Source organism: Spermophilus citellus (genome assembly GCF_964194105.1).
Source record: "Spermophilus citellus genome assembly, chromosome: 8".
Lineage (NCBI taxonomy): Eukaryota > Metazoa > Chordata > Mammalia > Rodentia > Sciuridae > Spermophilus > Spermophilus citellus.
The window spans coordinates 66,200,319-66,223,841 of NC_138189.1; the positions used below are offsets into that span (position 1 = coordinate 66,200,319).

The 23,523-nt window shown below is 38.9% G+C and overlaps 2 protein-coding genes across 9 annotated transcripts in view; one reads left to right on the forward strand and one right to left on the reverse strand.

The window, feature by feature from the left end:
- The window catches only part of ENOPH1 (enolase-phosphatase 1), a 75,140-nt gene extending 61,304 nt beyond the window's left edge, over positions 1–13,836 (forward strand). For all 3 annotated transcript variants that reach the window (XM_081304631.1, XM_081304629.1, XM_081304630.1), the window contains exon 6: positions 243–13,836. In XM_081304631.1, coding sequence (XP_081160757.1) covers positions 243–382 — 140 coding nt within the window. In that variant the 3' untranslated portion in view covers positions 383–13,836. The remainder of the gene's footprint in view (positions 1–242) is intronic.
- A 140-nt stretch (positions 13,837–13,976) lies between these two features.
- TMEM150C (transmembrane protein 150C) overlaps positions 13,977–23,523 on the reverse strand; it is a 122,976-nt gene continuing 113,429 nt past the window's right edge. For 5 of the 6 annotated variants that reach the window (XM_081304635.1, XM_081304634.1, XM_081304632.1 and 2 more), the window contains 3 exons: positions 22,284–22,411; positions 19,268–19,445; positions 13,977–16,140 (listed from right to left, as the gene is read on the reverse strand). In XM_081304635.1, the coding sequence (XP_081160761.1) occupies positions 15,932–16,140; positions 19,268–19,445; positions 22,284–22,411 (515 nt within the window). In that variant the 3' untranslated portion in view covers positions 13,977–15,931. The other variant, XM_081304637.1, reaches the window with a different exon arrangement.

A 23,523-nucleotide genomic window follows, 5' to 3' on the forward strand; every position in this document is an offset into this window, starting at 1 on the left:
AAGTAGCAAACTTAATAAAGCTCAGAAATGTAGGATACACTACCATTCTATTCTATCAAGTCCAGTTACATCCCCCTCTCCAATTAAAATACATAACATAGTCAGCCCCAGTGTGCCCATCTTCTAGCTTCAACAAAAATCAAGGCCAAATGTTCTTCTGTTCTTACATCCCCCTGATGACTTTGATGCAAATTGTGGATGTTATAGTTTGATATTTCTGACACATACTTTGATTTTCACAGAGGCCAGTGCTGCTGAGGAAGCAGGTGTGCATGTAGCTGTGGTGGTGAGACCTGGCAATGCAGGATTGACAGATGATGAGAAAACTTCCTACAGCCTCATCACATCCTTCAGCGAACTATACCTGCCTTCCTCAGCATAGAGGAAACTTCCATAGAAGACCAAACTGTTCCTCAGAGTTGTCCCCCTAGTGTCTAGTTTTATTCTAATGGCAAAGTAACTTACTTCTATACGTACATATGTATGCAAGTATATGTATGTGTATGCTCATTAATTTTCATGGGCACATAAGTGAGGGAAAAAAAAGTCTTAAGTTCAGTGAAGAAACTTATTTAAAGATGCTCTATATGTAGAAATAGTTTGAGACCCTAACAGTAACCCACATTGAGGGCAAAGTGTAGTTGATAGAAGAATACAGATCAAATGTGTATCAAATCCTATACCAAAATGAGAACTTAGTTTTAAAAATTATTCAGAGGCCTATTTTAAATACTGGAAATACTTCAGAGACATTCTTAACAATTCATTTCCCTTGTTTAATGGCGAGTTAGAAGAGTTACAATAGCTGTATTTCATATTTGCCTCCCTTGGTACAAAAGATAAATTTGTTTCTGCTCCAAAAGAGCAAAATAAGGAAAGAAAATTTACCTGAGTCTAGATCAGTCAAGTATTTGTTACTGAAGAAGAAAATTACTAATCATGTGGCACCCATAGCCAGCACTCACCTTATCAATGAAAAACATGCAGATATAACAGCTAAAAAGGAAATGTGGTTCTTTATGTCCAACAAAATGATTCTAATTCTGCTGGTTTTACCAGTTGCCTTTCTAACTTTATCTTCACACAGTTTAAAAATATATATTAATTGCTACTTACTATTTTTTAAAATAAAGTTTTTGCTGAAATTAGTTCATAACACCCAGAAGAGCCCTAATATGTAATAGTTTCCCCTTGAATGTGAGAAATGTAAATTTTATAACAGCATTATTTATCCTGGTTCAATTCTAGTAGGATTCCATGTCAGTTTTATGTTGTGATTAATAAAAGCATTCTCTTCTTTCAGTTTTATAGAGGTCCCTAAACTATACCACATATTACCATAATCAAAACAAAACTCAGATTGAAGAAAAATTTTTTAAATAAGAATTTTATTTTAGTTTTGTCTTAATGTGTATGAAGCATGTTTTAATGAAGTACCAGTGGGAAAAAAATCATTAGCCAGCATTTGAATTATGTATATATGTGAGGTTACTATTTCATCTGGGTTCTAAAAGCATTCAGTATATTAGTGGAGTTTCTTATATTTATGAGAGTCTTATGTTTGAAGTATATCAGATAATGCTTGAAGGAGGCAAGTATTTTTCCTAATGAATTCTGGAGAAATAATTTTAGGATGCTTCAAATAAAGAGAAGGAAGTACTCTTGCAAATATGAGAGGACAGGGGATACAAATTATTTTACGTTGATAATTTTGATCTTCTAGTAGCTAATTTAAAGAATCTGAAGACGACAAAATGTAGTAGAAAAATAGAAATATAAATAATTTTAAAATGGGAGTTGTCGCGTTCCTCGAGACTAAAACACTCAGAGTCATTCCAGGGGAACTGGGCTGCGCGAAATAACCACACAAGAGACAGAAATACCTTTTTCTTTGGGGTTCCTGTGTCACCTCCTCTGACCTTAAGGGTTTACAGAAAAAGAGCATGCATGCAAGCTGACCCCTTTTATTGAGGAGAAGCCATTCAAATGAGGCAAGGAGTCAGGGTTTCAAGGGGCTGAGTCTAGCTTCATGATGTCTGTTGGTTGATATCTAGGAAGGCCACATCCAAGGGCAGAGTAAGAGAAGGGGACACACAAAGTGTGTTTCCATGGAACATTCTATCCCAAACAGGGAAAAAGGGCAATATCTCAAAGGAACAGGTGAGCGAAGCTCAACCCATGGGGCTGCAGGAAGGCACACCTACACATGAAGACACATTTGACTGCATTTTTACTACTCTCAGGATCCAGATCGGGGCTACCCCTTCAGGTACTTAAAAGTTGCCAGATCACAAAAGTGACAGTGCTTCAACCTATTAGGAGAAGAAAACGCTGGTCACATGAAATAATGGCCTCCCACAGGGAGTAATTTATAAATGATGGCAAAATCAAGAATGATAATAAAAGGTTGAATTTTATATATTTTCAGGACTAGTTCATGGATAGATGTCAGAACAGGGTATCCCTTAGTAATCATAAAGAAGGCACAATGCAAACTTCTCTTTCAAAGTGTTAGAAGCCCATAGTGGTTCCAAAGTCCCAAAATGGCTCAAAGGAGCTCATGAACAAGAAGAAAAACAAAGGGTGAGGTCTAGAGAGTTTAGGACCCATAGAATCCAAGAATTTATTTTATCGTTTTCACCCAGTGGTGGTAAAAAGCAGCCAGTGGGGGCCCAAAGTGGAAGGGGAATGGGTGCTGGGTAGGAAAAGGGGGAGAAAAAAAAAGAAATTCCTGCAACAAAGGTACTATTACAGGAACTGCCTGGGATTGTCCCTCCTTTCCCTTAGAAGGGTCAGCTAGCTGTGGTTGGCTGATGAGGTTTGCCTTTATCTTAGGCCAAAGATTTGTAAATTCAAGGCAGGCCTTGGCAGTTTAGCAAGACCTTAAGCAACTTAGAACCTATCTTGAATAAAAAGGGTTGGAGATGTAGCTCAGTGGTAAATGCCTCTGGGTTAAATCCCTAGTACCCTACCCCTCCCCCCAAAAAAGTAAGGAAGAAATGAGAAAATTATGCACCAGAATCTAAATTAGGAATTTAAGGTGCTCAGTATCTAGCCAGCAAAGAATTGGGGTAGAGAGGCATTTACTGTCTGTGATGAAGAAACTTCCTGAAAAACTATAATTTACACTGAGTAGTAAGGACAGAAAAGAAGTAGATTCAGGAATTAGAAGAAAGATGGAATATCAGATTCAGTTTGTCAAAGTGGGATGTGAAAGGAGGGAGAATAAAGGTGAGTTGAATATTTCTTAGCTCCTAAGGAACCTTAGGGACAGTTAAGTATGTTGGAGATGGATGTTTGTAAGAACTTGAGGAATCAGTAAATTGGTTAAGAAGAATGAAAGATAACTACAAAAGTGGGTAATGAAATAGGAGGAAAATTCATATAAAATTCCTTTCTTATGAAAGGAAGGAAAAGATTCCAAAAAATGAGAACAAAGGCATTTAATTTTCTCAGCATGTTCATTTGCAGAGAATATAGGAGATAAAGAATTTTGAAAGTCATGGCACTTTCTATTCCTGGGTCTTAATCCGAACCTTCTAGTAGATTTTGTTAGTTGGTATTTTAGGAAGAGAAACCTCAGACAAAGAGGATTCTCTAATCTTTTTTTTTTAATAGTTATTAATGCATATTTTTTTAAAGATAGAGTGAGAGAGGAGAGAGAGAGAATTTTTTAATATTTATTTTTTCGTTCTCGGCGGACACAACATCTTTGTTGGTATGTGGTGCTGAGGATCGAACCCAGGCCGCACGCATGCCAGGCAAGCGCACTATACCGCTTGAGCCACATCCCCAGCCCCTATTAATGCATATTAATTGTACAAATTGATGCGATTCACTGTGACATTGAGTATTCTCTAATTATATCAGCATTTCTGGTGTACAAAGTTTTCCTATTTGGCCTTCTGGAAGTCTTATCTTAGTTGCTGATTATAACCCAAGTCAAGTAGAGAATTGCATAAGCAGAGATTGATCTCTATTCCTGAGACAGATTCATGACAGACTTTTCCCAGCAGATGGTGCTGTTTCTCCAGAAAACTAGGCCAGCAGATGGAGCATTAGGAGGCGGGAAATGAGTATGGTTCATTTATTTATTGATTGATGGTTGATGGACACAATTTTATTTTGTTTATTTTTTTATGTGGTGGCCTCACACATGCTCTACCACTGAGCCACAACCCCAGTCCTAAGTCATTTATTCTTAAAAGCCAACAGCATGATATTGCAAGAGTCAGACTAGTTGTGGAAAAAAATGGCAATGTTCTCAAATGAAATCCACCCACTAATATTCTTCCTCTCCTTATCCCCTAAAGTGCATTTTTAAAAACAGTGATTTGCGGTAAATACTTTTTCCAGCAGTAGTGTTTTAAAAAGGCTTGTTTTCAGATTTTTTTTCATTCCTATCAGAGTATAAAAGTTGAATATAGAATGTGCCAAAACAATTTGCTATCCTACCACCCATGCCTTGAAGGCAAAATGATATTATTTTCAACCTAAGATTTGGGAATACTTTGCAGATTTTGCTAATATACTTGGAATAACTCTAATAGAAGTAAAATTCACTCTCCTTACAAATTAACCCCAAATCTACTGTAAAGGGTCATATTCCCCACTGCCGTAGTACATATATTCTTAGAGGAGAGGGACTGTAGTCAATAATGACAACAAAAAAACTAGATGCAAGCAAGTGCTATACTTTTTACCAGGGAATGCGAAACACATGACCTTTCATCTGAATGTGAAAGACTAGATATCTAAGAAGCTAGGAGAAATCATTTCATGCAGATGGAACATAGTACAGCAAAGATCTAGGGCAAAACTTGGCCTATTCCAGGAATTGGGAAGCCAATGCCTGGATGCTGTCAAAAAGTACACAAAAACCAGATGATTAGGGCTGGTACCCCAGTAAAGTGTTTGAATTGTGGGGTTTTTGTTGTTGTTGTTGTTTCATTTTACTTTGTTTTTATTTCAATGTAATATGCAGTTAAAAAGAAAAATAATTAACAGGATTATTAGCAGTTACAATGCTTTACAAAGAAAAAGGACTTTAAAAACAATTTAGTTCAGACTTAAGAAAAAGCTCTAAATACTTAACAATAAAAATATTTCCAAATGTTCAGTTTGGACCAAAATTTAAGATAGCATTTGGTAGATATTTATTTCTGTTGTCTATTTGTAGTATTTTTTATATAACCTCTGATTCTTGGGATATCCAGCCCCCATTTTCCTAATTCAGCATTGTATTCTAAGTGTGGTGGGAAGTCACCACAGGATTTGAGCAGGGGATTATAGGATCGATTTACATTTTTAAGTAATTCTTTATGAGGTGGAGAATGGATCACAGATAAGCAAGGTCATTTATTCTTAAAAGCCAACAGGAAGACCAGTTAAGTATGCCAGAGTTGAGTAAACAAGGGGTAAGATTTTTAGAAAATAGGAAGGGGAATAGTTAGGAGAACTACCGATAGACTGTGGAATCAAGGACATTGCCACTGCTGCTCACAGTCACAAAGGTGGCCACACATCGGAATGCTGGGCCTCCAAACTCACAACTCTGCAACCTTGCGTGCCAGTTGCCACTGTCTTGCTTCTCTTTATAATCTTTGTGTTTATGTTGCGTTTCAATGACAGTATCTAACTTCAGCCCAGGACTCAATGTGTAACAGTATCTGGGAAATGTTTTTAATTTTCCAACTCCTCCAGTTAGCAGGTGCAATGACAATTGACAGAGCCAGTTGCTGGATCTAAGATAGGAAGCTTTTACAGCAGTAAAGATAAAGGAGGGTGGCAACTTGCCTTAGGGTGATAATGGTGAAAACAGAAGTGGGCACTTTCAGAATATGTTTCAGAAATGTCAAGGACTGCAGTTCTTGATTAATTGAATTTGAAAAGATAGCTCCTAGGTTTTTAGCTTGGATAGATGGCACCACTCAAAACCAGCAGTGTCACTGACACAATGTGAAAAGCCAATGCTGATATTGATTAAAAATAAATAAATAAATAACCAAACAACAATTGGATGTAAGTCTAGAGTTCAGGGCCCTGGATTGGATGGAGATCTAATTCAAGAGTTTATTGGCAAAGAAATGCTATGAAAAGCCTTGGGATCCTAAACTGAGCTTTTAAGTTCCAAGATGAGAGTTTGAGCAAGGAAGGAGGAGGACAACAAAGGAAAAGGATTGGTATGGAGGAATGAAAACCAGGAGAATGGCACAAGTCAAAACAGGAGGGAGAACTTACATCAAGCATTGGTAAGAATTCAAGGAAGTTGAGATTAGCAGTGGCCCTTGGATTGGACAAGTACAGTTTCAGGAGAGTACTGGTAATGGCTGAAAGATTAATTCAAGTTGAAGAGAGAATATGTCGTCTACCTAAATATTTATCAATTTTGCTGGTTTTTTCAAAGAATCAACTGTGGTTTTGTGGTTCTCTATTTTGTTTATATGTACTCTCCATTATTTTCTTCCTCCTGCTTGCTTTGAGTTTAGTTTGCTCATTTTTCTAGATCTTTAAGATGTTTAGGTAGTAGTTTTGCAATCTTTCTTAGATGAGGAAGGGTACTAGGGATTGTACTCAGGGGGTGCTGAGGATGGCTTTAAACTTTCAATCCTCTTGCCTCAGCCTGCTGAGTCAATGAACAGGTATATACCACCACATCCCATCATTCTTTTTTTTTTTTTTTTTTTTTTTTTTGAGAGAGGAGAAAGAGAGAGAATTTTAATATTTATTTTTTAGTTATCGGCGGACACAACATCTTTGTTTGTATGTGGTGCTGAGGATCGAACCCGGGCCGCACGCATGCCAGGCGAGCGAGCTACCACTTGAGCCACATCCCCAGCCGCTCTTTCTTCTTTTTTAACATAAGCATTATAACTCTCAATTTTCCTCTAACCACTGATTTCACCAAATCCCATATATTTGAGTATATTGTGTTTCTATATCTATATATTTGTCTCAAAGTATTTTCTTATTTCCTTTGTGACTTCTTGACACACTGACTATTCTAAGAGTGTATTGTTTAATTGCTATATATCTGTGAATTTTCTAAGGTTTTGTCTACTGTTGATTTCTAATTTCATTGTATCATACTTGGAGAACATCCTTTGTACAGTTTTCATTTTTTTAAATGTATGACCTAACCTAAGACCTATTCTGAAGAATGTTTTTTATGCACTGGAGAATGTAATTTGCTGTTGTAGGATGGAGTATTCTATACGTGTCTGTTAAGATCTAGTTGGTTGATAATGTTACTTGAATCTTCTGTTTCCTTGTTGATGTTCTTTCTGGTTACTGTTATTCAATGTGAGGTATTGAGTTCTCCATTTATTATTGTTAAAATATTTTTCCCTTCAATTCCAGTTTCCCTTCATATAATTTGATGCTCTGTTGTAAAATGTGTGTGTGTGTGTGTGTGTGTGTGTGTGTGTGTGTTTAAAATTCTTGATGGGTTGGCCCTTTGATATTATAGTGTCCATTGTCTCATATAATACTTTTTGTCTAAAAGTTTATTTTATCTAATATTAGTAGAGTGACTTCAGCTTTCTGTTTACATGGAATATCTTTTACCATCTTTTTACTTCCAACTTATTTATGTTTTTGAATCTAAAATGTGTTTCTTGAAGAGAGTGTATAATGGGTTATGTTTTAAAATTCATTCTGCCATTCTCTGTCTTTAAATTGTATTAGTTTCCTGGAGCTGCCAAGAACCACAAACTGTTTGCTTAAAGCAACAGAAACTTATCCTCTCACAGTTCTGGATGCTAGATATGTGAAATCAAGTTGTCAGGAGTCGGTTCCTTAAGAGGCACTGAGGGAGAATCTGTTCCTTGGCTCCTAGCTTCTGGTGATAGTGAATAGTCCATGGTATTTCCTGATATAGTGATGCATTAATCCAATTTCTACTTTATTTCACATGGCATTCTTCCTGCATCTGTATCTTATAACTGCTGTGCTGGATTAGGGTCCTATCCTAATCCCATGTAATATCATTTAAATTATATATACAATGATTTTCCAAATAAGATTGTATTCTGAGTTTCTGGGGATTAGGATTTCAACATATTTTTGAATAGGCGGGGAAGAGGGACACCAAATTTAACCCATAACAGCAAGAATTTGTTAGGCTTTTCAGAGCCCTTATTCACCAAAACATCTCATTCTTCAGCCTTTCTTACCAAAGTTTTTGGTTCATTTATTGTTTGCCTCAGTGTTACTCATTATTCCAGGTAGCTGTAATTAAAATATTTGGGAACTGGCAGAGTTCCAAGTTAGGTAAGTTAAAGGAACATCATTTGAGCAGGTCCTCCAAGGAGCCACAAGACAGGTTACTATGGACTGAATTGTCCCCCAAAGTCATATATTGAAGTCCTACCCACAAATGTGATTACATTTGGGGACGAGGCGTTAAGTATTAATTAAGATGAAATGAAGTCATAGGAATGGGGCCCTAATCTCATAAGATTGGTAACCTTATTAGAAGAAGAGGAGACACCAGAGTTTATTTTCTCCCATGAGGACATAGAAGGTAGCACCTACAAGCCAGAGAGTTCTTGCTGGAAATGTAATCACTTTGACCTTGGTGGACTTACCAGACTCCAGAACTGAGAAATATCTACCCAATCTATATTATTTTGTTACAACAGCCCACACAACCACAATTCTTCACAAATAAGATGCATTACTTTGCTTGCTATGGCACTCAGCACCAGAAATAGGCTGTTATCTTCAAGGCCATCACAGAAGTGGTACCTAGATAAATTAAAACACCACAAAGCCCTGTTTTTTTACTGAGATTTTTTTTAATAAGTGTTCCCTGCTTTGCTGTGTATTTTTGCTTAGTTTCCAGAATCCCATAAAAGTTGTTTCTGATTTTTTTGTTTTGTTTTGGTGCTGTTGTACTTCCATTTTAACCGATATCACCCCACGTTGCTGTTTTTGTTGTTGTTTTGGTAGTGCTGGGACCCAAACCTAGGGCTTCGTGCTTTTGTTAGACAAGCGCTCTACCACTAAGCTAAACCTGCAGTCTCCACATGCTACTTTTTACAGTATGACATTGACCCTCCTCTTAAGTCTGGATGGAAATGTATGATGCTTCAACCAAAAGAAGACAACAAACATGATGCTTTGTGACTTCCCAGGCTTGGTTATGATGCAAGAACTCTTTTTTTCAAGAGCTGGGGGTTGAACACCTACTCTCATGTTGTGAGAGAGCCCAGACTTGCCTGTGCAGAGAACAAAGCCCCCCTCCCAAGTTAACAGCCAGTTTTGATCTCTAGATAAGAAAAAAAAAAAACAAACTAGCCTTCAGATGCTTCCAACCTCCACTCAGCATCTTTCAGATGCCATGAAACAGACACGAGCTATCCAGGCATTGCCTGTAGTTCCTGACCCACAGAATATATGACTATCATAAATGGTGATTTTATCCCTACATTTTGTGGCAATGTAGTCAGCAGCCTCAGTAACTAAAATGGGACCAGGCAGTGGACAGGATTTTTATCCCTTTCAGCACAGAGAGGTTTTAAAGTCTTGTGCAAGAGTATGCAGTTAAGGGGCTGAGGATATTTCAAATCCTATCTAGAGCTTGGGCATTTGACATGTACTGGTTGCTGCAGACATCATAGGAAATAACCCTGTTTATAATGTGGACTTTCCTCCTCAAGACATAGAGAACTGTTTGCTAGAACAAGCAGAATGACTGTATTCTCTGAAATCTGACTGCATTAGCATTGTTTCGTAAATGCCAGAAAGCGGGTGGGGAACAACTATCAGTCATCCATTTGTTTTAGTATCTGTTGAGCATTTAACTATTTGCCATGTTCTAGGTGTCAGGTAAACATACACAAAAATCTTTACCTTCATGGAACGTGCATTTTAGGGGTGGAGAGAGTCTGATAACAAAGTAAAATGTGTCAATGTCATTCCTATCACAGGACCATGTTTTAAAGATGCTTTAGAGCATAATAGAGCTGTAAAGAGGAATAAATAGTGCTGGGTGGTCTTGGAGAAGTTGCATTTGAAAGTTCAGGGGCTTCCGTAAGAATGTAGGCCCAGCAGTAAATGGATGGAGCTGGAGAATATCATGCTAAGTGAAATAAGCTAGTCCCAAAAAAACAAAGGCCAAATGTTTTCTCTGATGTGTGGGTGCTAATTCACAATAAAGCAGGGGCAAGGGCTAGAGAAAAATAGTTACTTTGGATTAGGTAGAGGGGAGTGAAGGTAGGGGTAGGAACGATAGTAGAATGAATCGGACATTATTACCTTATGTACATATATGACTACATGACTGGTTTGATTCTATATTATGTGCAACCAGAAGAATGAGAAATTATACTCCATTTATGTATGATGTGTCAAAGTGCATTCTACTGTCGTGTATAATTAATTAGAACAAATTTTTAAAAAATAAAATGTAGGTCCCTGAGTATGAGAAGAAGGTGAGAGATTTAAGTATATGGAGGAAGATTGTCCAGGGCAGAGGCCACAGCAAGTACAAAGGACCCGAGGCCAGAGCACACATGGCTGTTGAAGAAAAACAAAGAGGCAGGGGAACTGGAACAGAGAGGGAAAGGTGAAAAGCAGGTCTTGCTGAACACTGCAGGGCATTTTAATGATTCATATTTTTAGTGAGTATAAGAGAAGCCATTGAGAATTTTTAGCAGAAGAGTAATGAACTAATGAAACTGAAATTTGAGATGAAATTCAATTCACTATTTCTGCTGGCAGTGGGATCTGCACAAGCTGCAGGCCTCTGCAGCCAAGAAGTGTTACAGCTCTTAATGGTGGGCTATGCCCTCCAGTGTTGGAGCAGATTCCAGCAGCTCATTGTCAGTTTCTTCTGGGTTCTTGTCTCATGGATTCTAAGAATGAAATCCAGAAACCAGAAAGAGCGAGTGTAAGAGTAGGATTTCTTCAAGTGTGCACAGAAACAAAACTCAGACTGAAGGAACGAGAGAACCTATCAGGGGTTGCCATCTGAGTGTTTAGGGGTTTATATAGCACTTGGGTCAATGCTATTGGTCCAAAATTATGCTGGATAGGGTTTGTAAAAGTACTAATGCTGTTGGTTAGCCCTGAATCCCATTCAGGTTTGCCTTCCATTTTCTCCTAGCTCCTCAGGAAGCCAGTGGTTAAAGGCGGTGGATCACACATGCTCCATGGGTGGAGGGAGGGGTCTGGAGACCAGCGCTGCGTGGAGCACACTTCTTCAGCAGGCATCCACACGGTGTGCAGGCCAGACTGCTGTGAGGGGACAGGTTAGCTTGCCCCAGCTCACCTCGAGGTGCTCCTGAGGCCCTACCTGGTTTGATGGGCTCTTTACAGCAGCCTGTGCTTCAGCCTGCCTGGGCCACCACTCTGTTGTTTCAGCACCTCTTCTGCTGCTTCTTAGCAGGGACCAGTGGGCTGGCCAGGAATCTGTCACTAATTTAGCTTTCTTTTATTTATTTATTTTTTAATGTAAAAGGGATTGGAACCAGGGGCACTTAGGCACTGAGCCACATCCCTAGCCCTTTTTATTTTTTGAGGTAGGGTCTTGCTAAGTTGCTTAAGGCCTCACTAAATTGTTGAGGCTGGCCTCAAACTTGAGATACTTCTGTCTCGCTCGGCCTCCCAAGTCACTGGAATTACAGGCATGCACCACCTGGCTAATTTAGCTTTTAACAAGATCATTTTGACTTCTATATTAAGGACGGTTGGAGGGAGCAAATGATGGAAGCAGAGAGACAGACTTTGGAGGGTTATTCTAAAAATTCAGAATGGACAGTAGTGGCTTTGACCATATGGTGGTAATAGACAACTGTAGTCATATACTTTAAACACAAAGCAGACCGGAGTTGCTGGCAGATGTGGAGTGTGAGAGAGAAGAGAGAAGGGAATGAGAGAAAGGAAAAGAGCAATCTGAGCAACTGAAACATGAGTGTGCTTAACTTAGATGACTGGGAAGTCTGCATTTAAAGGAATAAGGTTAGATATGCTAAACGTGAGATACCTTTTAAGTGGAGATTTCATAAAGGTGGTTGAATATACAGATCTGGCATTTAGGATAGAGGCCTGGGCTGGATAACTTGAGAAAGGTCAGCACATGGACATATTAAAAACTAGAACACTGAATGGGGTGACCAGAGTGTGTGTGTAGACAGGAAGAGTTTCAAGGACTGAACTGTGGGTTACTCCATTATTAGGATGTCAGGGAGAAGACCCAGCAAAGGAAATTGAGGAATGATAGTGAAACAGGGCATGGTGTTCTGAAAGCCAGGTAGAGAAAATGTTTCTGGCAGGGTGGTTTGCAAAGGGATGATCAAACTGCGAAGTTTTGCCTATTTATCTAGACAAATATTGAGAATTAAATGATACCAACCCCACACATAACCCCTACCTCCATTTCTCTCTTATGATGGGTTCTGTAATGATTTTTTTGGAGCTTCCACTTAAGAGGAACGATGATTAAAGAACTGTGAATACTGTGGTGGTCACTAGGCTGTTTACAGGTGTTCCTCCCATTCTGGGCTCATGGTAGCAGTGCCACTCTTAAATATGTCCACATGTCCTAACCAAGGAAATGTAAGCAAAGTGGTGTTTGTCACCTTCTACAGAAGCTTGAAGAGCCAGTGAACAGTCTCTTGCATGTTCTAGGCTATGAGCAACTGTGGAAGCATGAGGAAGCCTGGTTGGCCAGAGACAGGCAGATTTCCTGGCTGACCCTGATAGACATCTAGTATGAGAAATAAACGTGAGTTTTGTTAAGATAGCAAAACTCAACCAATCCTGACACAAAGCCTGAAGACAAATAATAGTGTCCCAGGCTCCAATTATAACCAGCAGGATTACAAATTTAAGGATGTAAAAGTTTTCTTTATAAGGGATAAAGAAAACCCAGCAGCAAATAACACAGGTAATAGTTTTCCTCTCTGTCAGTTCTCCATTAAATAACTATTAACTTTTCTTCTTCAGAAACTTCCAAAAATAGGGTTGTGGCTCAGTGGTAGAGCACTTGCCTAGCATGTGTGAGGCACTGGGTTCAAGTCTCAGCATCATATATAAGTAAATAAAATAAAGTTCACTGACAACTAAAAAGATTTTTTTTAAAAAAAAAGTGATTTTTAAAAAAGAAACTTCCAAAACATAGTTTAGTGTATTTCCAATTTTGTTCTCTGTGCCATGCAGGAATGCTCGCTTCAAATGCAGATTCCCTGGTCTGGGCCCCTTTGAATGCTGATGTTCTTCCTCCAAGAAGGCTTCATAATCTTGTTCTTTATTTAAATAATGTGTGGTTTGGTACAAAAATATTTGTGTCTTTGTCCCAAGTTCCTGGCACAGAACTCTTGGAACTCTTGGAATGTACTGAGTGATGGAAGAGGTGTCTTCTTCGGTCTTGACCCCTTTTGATCACAACAATTAATACTAATCAATTAATACTAATGAGGTGACTTAGGTGGGTGAACCTGGTTAGCCTCAGAATGTGGCTGGTCACCTGAAAAACTAGGTGCTTCGACCTCCAACCTACCAACTTCTAGGAAAGGGGTGGGGACACTGGAGGTATAGATATAAAATAAACTCTGAGTGAGCTCTAGAGAGTTCCTGGATTATAAACACCAAGGCACTAGGAGGATGGGATGCTCTAAGGACACAGAAGCCCCATGCACCTTCCCCTGCTCTGCCCTGTCCTGAATTGTAACATTTATAACAAGCCAGTGAAATGTAAAGCATTTTCCTGAGTTCTGCAAGCCATTAATAGCAAATTCTTGTACTCAATCTGGACATAAGTGAGGACAGTCTTATGCAACTGAACCCTTACACCTGTGGAGTCTGATACTAACTCCGGGTAGTTAGAGCTGTAGACACCCAGTTGGTGTCCAGAGTCAGAGAACTGGTTGTTGAAAATAACGTACCAATGTAACACTGAAGTTCAACATCACGTCTCACTGCTTACACATTTTAATATTAGAGAAGAAATGTTAGTGCAAGAGACAAGGAAATCACAATTCTGCATAAAAGAATTTTATTTAATGGCCAGATCCCAATGAATAATGTTAGCCATTGCTTGATTCTGCTCAAATGTGCTATTAGGTATACTCTTAAGAAAGTGTACAAGTGCATCACCAAAAGCTGTCTAATTTGGATTGTGTAGAGTAAAATAAAAGTTCATAAATCTTTGTTCTTTGATAAAATTTTTAAAATATAAAAATGAAAAAAACAGAAAAGCAGTATTCAAAACTAATAAACGTCACCTTGGACTATTTACAGTAAGATGCCTTTTTATAACAGAATACTCTGCTTGATTCTTTTCCTCACATTTTACTTAGAGGTATTCCCATGTCTTTATCTGAACCTTATTCATGATTTCTTCCTCTCGTGTCTCACATGAAACAGCCATCTTCTCTTTTCACTCATCTTTGAGTCTCTAATACTTCTTTTTCCTCACTAATAAATGATTAACAGTTCTATTCAACAGACATTTATTTATTGAGCACCTAATATGTGCCAGGCACTGTGCTAGGAGGTGGGGATACAGATGAAAAGACACCAACCCCCTTCCTCAGGAAGCTCAAGAGTTTGGATTGGATTTTTTAAATATCTTTCACATATTCCACAAAATCCTAGGCCCCTAGAAAGTACATTTGGAGATTTCTGGAAACAGTGCACTCATTGGGAATCTGTCCACTCAGCCTACTGCCTGCATGTGGAATTTGGAATTCTGCTCTTTGTGAAGCAGAGCCTAAAACACCCACCTACAGTTGGAGTTCCCAACTCTTATCAGCTGGAAACCACATGTTGGGCAGTAATATTTTACTTTGCTTCTACAAATTCCAAATTTGAAAAGCCCTTGATCCAAAAACTACCAGATTTGAACAATAGCTACATATTAAGAAAGTCCTCCCTGATTTGCAATAACCAGATGCTCTCAAACTCCTGTCTTTTCCTAAGTGTCCAGCAGGAGCTCTTGCAGTTACCTCCACAGGCTCAGACTTCTGTGCATTTCTGTATGAAATTTTCCTTTGTTTCAAACATAAATCTGTAGGTGACTTTTTTTTTCTTTTTTTCACTTTTGAACCAAAAGCAAGCTCAGTTCTTGCCTTTGGTCTACATCTTCTTTGTCCATGAAGTGAGACCCATGAGAGTTACTTTAAAAAGGTAAACATGAAAGAGAAAACAAAAACTGTACATGACATACCACGGAAGCAAAAACTAAACCACAGCCTCGCTGCCCTCATCCAGGGCCATGCCTGGCAGACCGTGTCCCTAAAAGTATTCACAAGTGGTGATCTTTCTCAGGCACAGTCAATCAAGTCCAGATCATCCAGGTGGGCTCCCCTCTTCCACTCTAGCATGTTCCTTTCCTGAGACCCACACAGCCGACCACTGAACAACGATGAAGAGTGCATTGGTGGAAAGTGATAGCTGTGCCTTTTCTAGGCCACACAGGGCCAGATCTCCACAGAGTGTCCATCCAATTTGGTGACGCTCATCCATTCAAGAACTAGAGCCAGATTCACAGCTTCCTCGGGAGCTAGTTCCAAGCCCTTTGGACCTGAAGGCAACTTAGGGAGTTGGCATTATTCTCTTGTTCCATTTGCCTCCCCCCTCCCACCCCCGCTGTGGTGGGGAGATGGTGTTGGAAAGAGGATAAGACAAGCAAGGCATACTGAGAGGAGGAGGGGACCAAGGAGTGATCATGCACAAGCTTCTGGCTCTGTCGTGCATATATTTTCAGTGTAACAGCGTGAATTTTGACACATAAGGAAGGGCTTGTGCTTTTTCATTAAAGAAATAACTCGCCCTGAAAAGCTCATTTGGCAAATGTGGCCATGAACGTGTGTATGTGTGTGTGTAGGCAATGTGTCAAGAGGTGATGCCTCACGTCCTGTGAGTGTGTCCTACGGGCCCTTCCCCATTGCCACACCCACCTCACCAGCACAGAGAACCTGACGGGTTACACCTGGTCGGTTTGATATTCAGAAGCTTCTGACAGACTTTCTGAGAAGCTCAGGAAATTCTCCTGGTACTCAGAACACACAATCTCGTAGCGGTAGTGCCGGAACTCCACAGCAAAGGTGCCAAAGTAAGACAGGAAGCACATGACCAGGCCCCACTGGACCCTGGCTGCGTACATGTGGATGTCTTGGGCCATGAGGATGAAGTCTGGGGAGAAGCAGTCAAGGAGGGCACCTCATCAGCCACACTCATCAGCAATCCCCTCACCAGCAAAACCGGGAGCTTCCCAGAGCTGCTAAAGGCCAATATTTGCATGAGTAATAACATAACTGTTGAACTCTTTGTGCCAGATGTGCTTCTAAAGGTGCTTTCATGAATAATCTCTCTCAATTCTCACAGCAACCCTCTTATCATTTGCAGTTTTATAACAGTAAAGAAACTGAGACCACGTGAATAAGTAACTTGGCTCAAGGCACTCAGGCGGACAGCAGTCGGTAGGGCTGGATTCACACAAGCACTCTGACTCCCAGGCCAGGTGTTCAACAACTGCACTCTACACCTGCCTGATGGAGTGTGAGATTAACAAAAGAATTACAACTCCAAGGTCAATTAGTGAATCAAAAACATAAAGCTATCTTTTTAAAAATCACTATGAACAACCAGAGGTTTATAGTTCTATCTGCAGAAATACTTTTGAACATACCAGGTTGCTAACGACCTCCATGTAAGCTGTGTTGGGCTGTGCTATGCTCTAATACTCTTCTAATTTTCACCATTCTCTTCTAGACAATACTGTATAATCCCTGGCGTCATAATATCACATTAAAACTTATGCCCAGGTGAAAACATGCAATTTAAAAACAAATAGATGAAAACCCTGTTCCTGACTGTATCTGACGTGTGTATGTGTGTGAGTGTGTGTACATATAAACAACTGTATATACGGAGAATAGGACCTCCAAAAAGGGTGAAAAGTTCATAGCATGTTTTAATGAAGGGCCAAGAGGGTGAGGACTGACTACATTTATTTAGAAAAATCAGAGATGTCTCTTAGAATGAGTTTTCTCTTTGGAACTTAGGCCTAGAGTTTGGGGAGATTTTCAGAAAGTAAGAATATTGAAACTATTTCAGCCAAGCTTTGTTCTCTTGATGAGGTCTGGATCCCTTCACCCAAAAACCAGGAAGTATTCTAAGTGTTCCAAAATGACATGGATCAGAATCAACTATAAGCTCAAAACAGAATCATTTAAAGTCTGCATACTCATACTAAAGCAATAGTAACTTAAGTTAATGGAGAATGATTAAATCAAACCTCAAGTGGCCAGTTTTGACTTTTTTGATTTTATGTTTTTTATCAGGTTGCTGGCAAGCAGCAAGTTTTTTGGTTGGTTGGTTGTGTATGTACTGGGCATTGAACCCAGGGGCACTTTATCAGTGAGCTACATCCACAGTCTGTTTTATTTTATTAAGTTACTGAGGCTGGCCTTGAACTTGCGATCCTCCTTCTTCAGCCTCACAGAGTCACTGGGATTATAGGCCTATGCCACTGTGCCTGGCAAGAAGCGAGATTTTTGGCTTGGATTTTAAGTTCTTAAGTGTCCTCTGTCTAATGTGACTGCAGAGCTTCCAAAAAACAGTGAAATGATCAAATGGCCGTTAGTGAAGGAAAAGGAAATAAAAAGCTCTAAATGTTCCACTAATTAGAGAATGTCTTTGAAAGCTAAATGTTTTCATTCTCTAAGGAGAGAATGGTGCAGTAACTGAGGGCAAGAACTGAGCCCAAGTTTATATCTTTTTTGGAGGGGCAGGGGTGGAGGCATGTTCCTGGGGAGTGAATCCAGGGCGCTTAACCACTGAGCCACATTCCCATCCCTTTTTTGTATTTTATTTAGAGACAGAGTCTCACTGAGTTACTTAGGGCCATGCTAAATTGCTGAGGCTGGTTGAACTCAATTCTCCTGCCTCAGCCTCCTAAGCAGCTGGGATTACACAACCTCACTGATGCAAGTTTAAATCTTGATACACTATATACTACTTGTGGGATCTTGGGAAAATTAGCCTGTGATCCCATTGTTACCTTTCAAATAAGGATTAACAGGTACCTTGATACATTAAAATTTCTGAGAATTATGCTGTACACATGGTTAAGTGCCCAGTAAGCACTGGTGATTAAAGATGTATAATTGTGTGTAATTAACCGTCTAGGAACTTTGACTCCCTTCTCTGCTTTCCTGAGGAGAAGGAGGAACTATTAGAAGGCACACTTGTGGATTTAGCTCCACCCAGGGATGACTGATCTGATTGGTGGGATTGGAACTGGTCGGCTTGTATTGGGCCAGTGCTCCATCCTAACCAGCTATCTCTGGGATTTGTCTGGGGTTCATGGAGTGAGCCATTTTCTGCCTTTCCCTGGTTTCTATGCTTGTTACTGGATGGGTAAGTTGAATTGCAGGGTGTAAGAGATGAGGCCTGCAGCATTCTTTCCAAACTTCCTAGAATAAAGGCTCATTTCTTCTTCCCCATCTGTCTCCTTATGTCTGTTCTCAATTGGTTCAAACTCTGAGGGAAGGAAAGGAAATGAAGAGCATCCTAAATCCTCAAATATTTGTTTAGGAAAATTACACATGCAATGACAATCTAGTTCTTGAATTTGTTTCCCAGAAAGGCTTATTTTCCTGAAAGATATAAACATCCTAGTCCCTTGAAATTCATTTTAGAATTAATAAATTAGATAACAAGGCTTAATTAAATCATAATAAAATTTTTTAAGATGGAGAAAAATTACCATTCTCTTTGGGTTATGTATTGTATGTTTTTCACAAAAGGAAACTTCTGTCATTAATGAGGGAAGAATGCATGACACCACTCCTACAAATTGAAACAATCTTGAGATGGCAGAACTTGCTCTTAGTTCTCCATCTCTCTTGAGCATGAAAAACTAAGCTAAGAGTTTTGGTTTTCACACTTGTTTACTTTTCTGTTTTGTTTGAAAATTCTGAGATGAAGCCAGGAGCAGTGGTACACATCTCTAATCAGAGCAGCTGGTGAGGCTAAGGCAGGCAGATGGTGAGTTCAAAGCCAGCCTCAGCAATTTAGTGAGGTCCAAAGCAATTTAGTGAGATCATCTCCAAATAAAATATAAAAAGGGTTGCGGAATGTGGCTTTGTGGTTAAGCACACCTGGGTTCCATCACTGGTACCAAAAAAAAAAAAAAAAAAAGATTCTGAGATGACGTGAGAGTTATCCCAACATCCTGGGAATGACAACTGTCTCACAAACAACTTACCTGTGTTTTAATCTCACTAGTAAAGAACCTTTCACATTCAAAGGATACAAAGGACTACACAGAGAGTGATAGATGCTGACAGAATAACTCTCGGAATTCCAACTTTCCGTCCTTCATTCTTGATGTTGACTTTGAGTGTCAATGCAGCCTGGATCCAGCAGGTCAATGTGCCAAATCCAAAAGTCAAGGAGGTTCCCACATTATGGATTTCTTCATCCTTTGTGAGCTAAGGATGAACAGACCATGGCATGTGGGAGCCCATTTAGAAAAGAAGACAATGCAAGCTGATGAAATATTCGAGGGGAGAAAGATATCTCAATACTGGGATGAGAGATTTTAGGAAGATGAGAGTCCTCCATCTCCACTGGGTCTTTGTGTCTAGTCTCAAATGGTTCAAACTCTGCAGAGAAGAAGGGAAATAAACAGTACCCAAAACCTTAAAAACATTTATTCAGGAAAACCACTTAGGAAGTGGTCATCTATTCTTTGAATCGATTTTTTTCAGAAAAGCCTTTTGGGAAAGGAAATGAAAAAACCAGACAAGTTACACAAAAAAAAGGAAATGTCAAAGTTTGTACAAGCCTATATTCCCAAGTTTATTCTCCAGGCTAAGAAAATAAGACACAGGATCTGTTCTTTAAAGATAGGATAACCAATTCTGGTCAAGATTGAATTGGCATAGACAACTAATCACTCTTGGGCTGTTCTTTACTTCTATAAAACTGACCTGTCTGTGTGATGGGTCCAACTCCATTCAGGAGAATTCTTTGAGTTTTGTTTTACTGTAGTAATAAGAAAAACTGCCATCTACCAGCTTGGTCATTATTTAGAGACTCATTAAAAGATAAAAGGATTGAAGATTGATAGGCAAGGCTTTTATAGAGTCAGTAGGTTAAATGAAAGTCATCTGGGTTATTTCATTTGGGGGACAGAGATATAAAATCTTCAAATCATCCCACTTATTTAAAAAAATGTATATAACACTTAAATCTCTCTTTGTAATCACATGCAATTTAGTCATACATATAGGAAAATAAAATTATTGTTGAAGGGATAGCTTTTAAACCATGCTATAAATATCATTTTGTTGTTTAGTATGGTTGTGAATAGCTTTTGCATCAAATGAATATTACTTCTTCTTTATAATTTTTTTCTATTGTTTTTAGCTATAGGGTTCATTCTCCCATCCAGGCCCATCCCCTTGTTTGGAAGAAACCACTTTTTCCTCATAATTCAAAAAATATATCTTCAAAATTTGTTTAAAAATAATGATCCTCAAATTAAATTTCCCTAGGATGTTGGTTTTCTGTGCCATATGCAATCTATTTCATTTCCTTTTTTTGCCATTTTAAATGTAAATTTAAAAATAGATAATAGTTATGTGGTTCAAACTTTTAAAATTTACAAAAAAAAAAAAAAAGATGGTATAGATTGAAAAGTCTCTTAGCCAGTATACATCATCCACCTGGTTTCTCCACAGGGAACTACTTTGTTGTTTGTTCCTTGTTTATTTCCTATAGATATTCCTGCAAGTGTTCTTTATATCTACTGTCATTCATTCATAATTTTGATTATTTGTGGTTCATCAAGACTATCCCATCTCTGTGCTTCTAGGACTTTACTATAGATCCAAATGGGCACTTAACTCATCAAAACCATGGTCACGAGAACTGATCATCACTGAGCATGTTACAACCTACTTGCACCTACAGCACAGGCAGGCAAGTGAGGGAAAGGCCCCCACGAAGATTCTAGTAAAAAATGCTCTGTGCCCGAACAATTTGGGTCTTTTTTAAAAAAATTTTTAAAAGATTTATTTTGTTTTGGTTGTAGTTGGACACAACACCTTTGTTTTTATTTATTTATTTATTTTTATGTGGTGCTGAGGTTCGAACCCAGGGCCTCGCACACGCTAGACGAGTGCTCTACCGCTGAGCCACAACCCCAAGCCCACAATTTGGATCTTAACAGGATAAAATCTCAAATACTCTCTTGATAATTCATTACCCTAACAAATATGTTCTAAAAATACAGCTTTCTGGTTGTCTAACTTGATATGTGATGGGATTTAGAATAGTTTGAGGAATTTGTGGAACTGCCTGTCAAACAACTCATCAAGTGAAAAAATACTTATTTAGTTGCTACTTGGGGAACTCTTGTTCCCCAAGAGGAAGTCTTGGGGAACATGTGATCCTGGCTTAATGAATTAGCAGGAGTGAGAGTTAAGACAGGACATGCTCTTAGAAAATCCACTACCAAATTTTCAGTAAGAACATTTCCTGAATGCTCATTAGATTGCTGAGGGTCTTGAATGCCTACACCATTTGTATTTCAAATCTAAGAAACAGGAGGAGTGTCAGGATCAGTGTTTGCTCACAAGGAGAAAATCTGAAGCAATAGTATGTATGGCATAGGTTGGAGGATGGTATGGAGGGAATGGAGGCAGGAAGATCAGTCAACTACTGCAATAAATTAAGTCATTTAGGACAAGAAGTGGGTGATGGTATTGGCAAGGGAAATTATTCTTGCAGATTGTGATCTTAAGCTTCTAAATTTCTAGGAAGAAAGATTAGGATTAGTATATCTTTATACAAGTTATAGGTGTTCTAGAGAAATTCTGAGCTTTCAAACTGGATTCCATGGGGGCTTACTAACTTGAAATGTAAGCATTCATCAAATAGAATATGTGGTGTTTAATTATAAAAAGGCAATGATCCTAAGTTTTCTAGAAAGACACATTAGGATGCAATTTGCTATTTTTAATAAAAAGTGTGACCCACTTCCAAATTCTTTGTCTAAAACTATTAATAGCTACTTCTTACAATAGCCTTGCTGTAATTCATATGCAGAATTTTCATATGTCTCACATGTGTGACAAGAACTGGCTCAGAGGGCTGGCTGCTGGAGAGCCTGTGACAGTGAGAACCACTGTTCCTAATTGTTTTTAAGGTTGATGAAGAATTAATATGGAACACATCGTGACTAGACTTCAGTAGCTGCAATAATCATACAAGTGAAGGCCTTAATGATATGAGAGGGAGGTGGAAAAGGCCAAATGAAGTACCTGAAAATTACCAAGTAAGGTCATTCCAAAGGAAGCCAGACACAGCGCCACCAATCCACTAATATTCAGCCATGGGTTTAAAACCTTTGGTTTCAGTTGTATGAAGCGCAGAACAGCTACCACAAGGGCTAGGAATAAAGCAAAATCTTAAAATTAAAAAAAAATGTAAATCATTCACCTACTATGAGGCAGAGTTCTCCACCCACAACGTGCACAACTCAACTTTGCATCATACTCCATCTTAAGTCTCTGAAAGGACAGGCAATTTTACAAAGACACTTTCCATGCAGTGCTTGTGATTATTTAGATGTGTGGTGACACCACCTGGGGGAAGCCAAGAGGACTTGAAGCAGCAGTGCTGTCTATTATGGGGGTGATGCAAGGATGACAGAACTTTTAGTAGTGTTGTTCCAGAGTTTGCAAAAACAAGGTCAGCCAAGGGCAGACTGGCCTCAGAGAGCATTGCAGAGGTGTGGCACAGAACAAATGAGATAGGGACAAAGACCTGGAATTCATTAATATCAGCCATCCTTTAGCTTACAACAGTGTTAGAAAACATGAGGCAGGAAGGTTGGGGGAGAGGTCAAGGTTACCACATCTGAGCAAACCTGTGTTCCCTGGGCCAGAAACCATCCCTGAAGATAGGAAGGAAAGTGTACAAATCCCTTCATTATTGGTTTTAGTTTCACTTCCCTTTGATGCTCCCAGTAGGTGCTCATTGTCAAAGGACCAAGACAATTCAAATTAGAGCAGTTAAAGTAATCACGTTCATGAAATCTGCATCCTAACACCAAAGATGGTGGGGACAGAGGTTGGTGTGTACTCAAAATCAGACCTGGTACATCAAGAAGAGTCAATTCTTTCAAGGGATATTAATCACCCCATCTCATTTGTTCCATGCCACACCTCTATAATGCTCTTTTAAAAGGCCACTCTATCTTTTGAAGTAACTTGGTATCTAAGAACTTGAAGATAAAATGAGGGAAGTTACTTGTATTTCAAATCTGACTTCTAATAGTAACCTTGGGGACAGTTACCACTCAAGCCACTAGTCTAATAATCACCTTTTATTAGAGACTTAGTGCAGGGATATTTTCATATAGATACAAAAAGCTGGAAGAGAATGGTTTACAAATGATGAAATGAATATAAATTGTATCTTTTAATTAATATAAATTTTATGTACATATAAGGAAATGCAGTTTCTATTGCTTAAGATAATTAATTTTGACATTAAGGT